The sequence below is a fragment of the Entamoeba nuttalli genome, assembly GCF_000257125.1.
Source record: "Entamoeba nuttalli P19 unplaced genomic scaffold asmbl_2023, whole genome shotgun sequence".
Taxonomy (NCBI): Eukaryota; Evosea; order Mastigamoebida; family Endamoebidae; genus Entamoeba; species Entamoeba nuttalli.
The window spans coordinates 1-2,178 of NW_008575018.1; the positions used below are offsets into that span (position 1 = coordinate 1).

Genomic DNA, 2,178 nt, shown 5'->3' on the forward strand with positions numbered 1-2,178 from the left:
GACGTTTAGTAAGGGAAAAAGCCATGAAAATGAAATTGTTAGATAGAAGAAGGGTTTAAATACCATATTTCCATTATAATAAAATTTACTATTTAATATAAAATTTGTTTTTCTGTTTATTTTAAACAAAATGAAAAAAAAGAAATTTGATTTTTTGTTTAAGTTATTTTAAGTAACTTTTCTTTCTACAATGAACCAATGATGTAACTATATAATGTGCTACAATTAAAAAAAAGGTCTTTTTCACTAATTCTTTAAGTGTTTCCTTTTTGCTTTTGTATTACTGAGGAACAGAATTATTATTTTCTTCCCCTTCTTTTATAGATTCTTTTATTTCTTCTTCTTGTTTTGTTGAACAAAAAATTTCAGAATGATGGACTGTGGCATAGTTATAACAGAATGGACATCCTCTAAGTGCAGGTCCTAAACAAATAAAGATATTTGCTAAATTCATTTTATTAGTGCTTGCATGTTGAAGAACTTGACTTAACAATTTCGTTAAGTTTTCAATAAAGTCTTTAATGATTGGAGGTAATTTTGCAAATATTCTAAGATATTCTTCAAGTATTTGGTCATCAGCCATTTCACTTTTTCCTATAGAATATGAGTCTCTTATATTTCTTAATATCATTATGTTACTACAAAATAAAATAAAACAAAAAAACAAACGTTTATATAAATCGAGAAATTCTCGATCAATATCTGGGGAGATAACTTGACTAGGAAATTCTCTAATGTATTGTTTAAGTGTACTTGCTAATGAATAAATATCAAATGAACTAAAGAAATTTTTTTCATTACATTCAAGTTTAGTTTTAATCTTTTGAATAGTGTCTTGATTCCCACAAATACGGAATATTCCTTCAGTATTTGAACCATTAACATAAAGGTATTGAATCAATTCCTTAATGGGAGGTGGAATTGTTTGAGTTTTAAACTTATTACCATAATCTTCTAAAGTGATTCCAAAGAAAGCAATTTTTTCATTCTTAGTTTCTTCCTTTTTGTCTTTTTCTTCTTTATCTTTTCTACCGAAAATTGATCGTTTTTTAGTGTGTCTCTTCATTTCTTCATAATTTCCTGGTAATGAAGGTCGAATATGATTTGATGTATTAGATGTTTCGTTTTCTTTAATTTGACTTAGTGATGGTCTAATACGTGGTGTTGGCATTATATCAACTTTGTCCAATCCACCAAGATTAGATGATGAACTTTCTTCATTGATAACTGTTCTAGGAATACTTTCTACCCAAATTGAAAGATTATTTAATTCATGTTCCCATTGATCACAAACTTCATTAGAATTGAATTTAACTTTCTATGACAATAAGTATGTTTATTTTTTGTTATTATAAATCAAAGAACAAATCATTATTAAAAAGTAGAACAAACTGTTAATCCATTAATGATTAATGTAGTTTCACCTTCTTTTAAAACTGAGGGATTGTTTAAATAAATAACTTCTTTGTATTGACTGTTTATAGAACTTATCACAAAAAAATTTGAACGTAATATAATTTTCTTTTGTTTAGGCTTAGAATCATCATATGAATAATCAACAACAGCACTAAGTGATTCTTGTGTAATTGAACTTGCGACTGTGTCATACATTCGTAATAATTTTTTAGGACTCATTTCACTAAAGAATTGATTCATTTCAAATATATTTTCTTTCATAATTTCTTCTGTTTGTTTCATTGCTTCAAAAGAAATTTGAAGACTTTGTTGAATAAGATCATCACTAAACCCAATAGTTGGTCTTCTACAACTCTCTAAAATTTCTATTTTTTTACCATATCTTTTATTACAATTTGTTAATAAAGCCCTGTGTTTTGCTGCCATTACCATAGCATGACTTGTTGTTACTCGTTGTGATGGTCTTTTTGTTTTTTCAAGAAAAGTAATGAGGGATTTTGTTGTATCATCCATTATATGATGACGGTGTGTAGGATCTCTTGGTGACAATAGTCTAGGAGATTCATCAGTACCTACTAATGACCCATTATTAGAAGATGGCTTTGGTGATTTTAAATCAATCACTTCATTTACATTGTCAGTAGAAAAAGATTTACGATGACTAGTTACAACAATAGATTCCATAATAAGATGATAATTTTAAGTTCATTTATAACATTGTTTTTTTTATTAATTTATTCTTTTTGTTTTTTTCTGTTTTTC

The 2,178-nt window shown here is 26.9% G+C and overlaps 1 protein-coding gene across 1 annotated transcript; it reads right to left on the bottom strand.

The window, feature by feature from the left end:
- Positions 1-280: 280 nt before the first annotated feature.
- Positions 281-2,100, bottom strand: ENU1_005920 (RhoGAP domain containing protein; the record flags this gene model as incomplete). Its single annotated transcript, XM_008856548.1, has 3 exons — positions 281-609; positions 670-904; positions 1,600-2,100. The coding sequence occupies 3 exons, from the start codon at positions 2,098-2,100 to the stop codon at positions 281-283; spliced, it is 1,065 nt and encodes a 354-aa protein (XP_008854770.1).
- Positions 2,101-2,178: the final 78 nt, after the last annotated feature.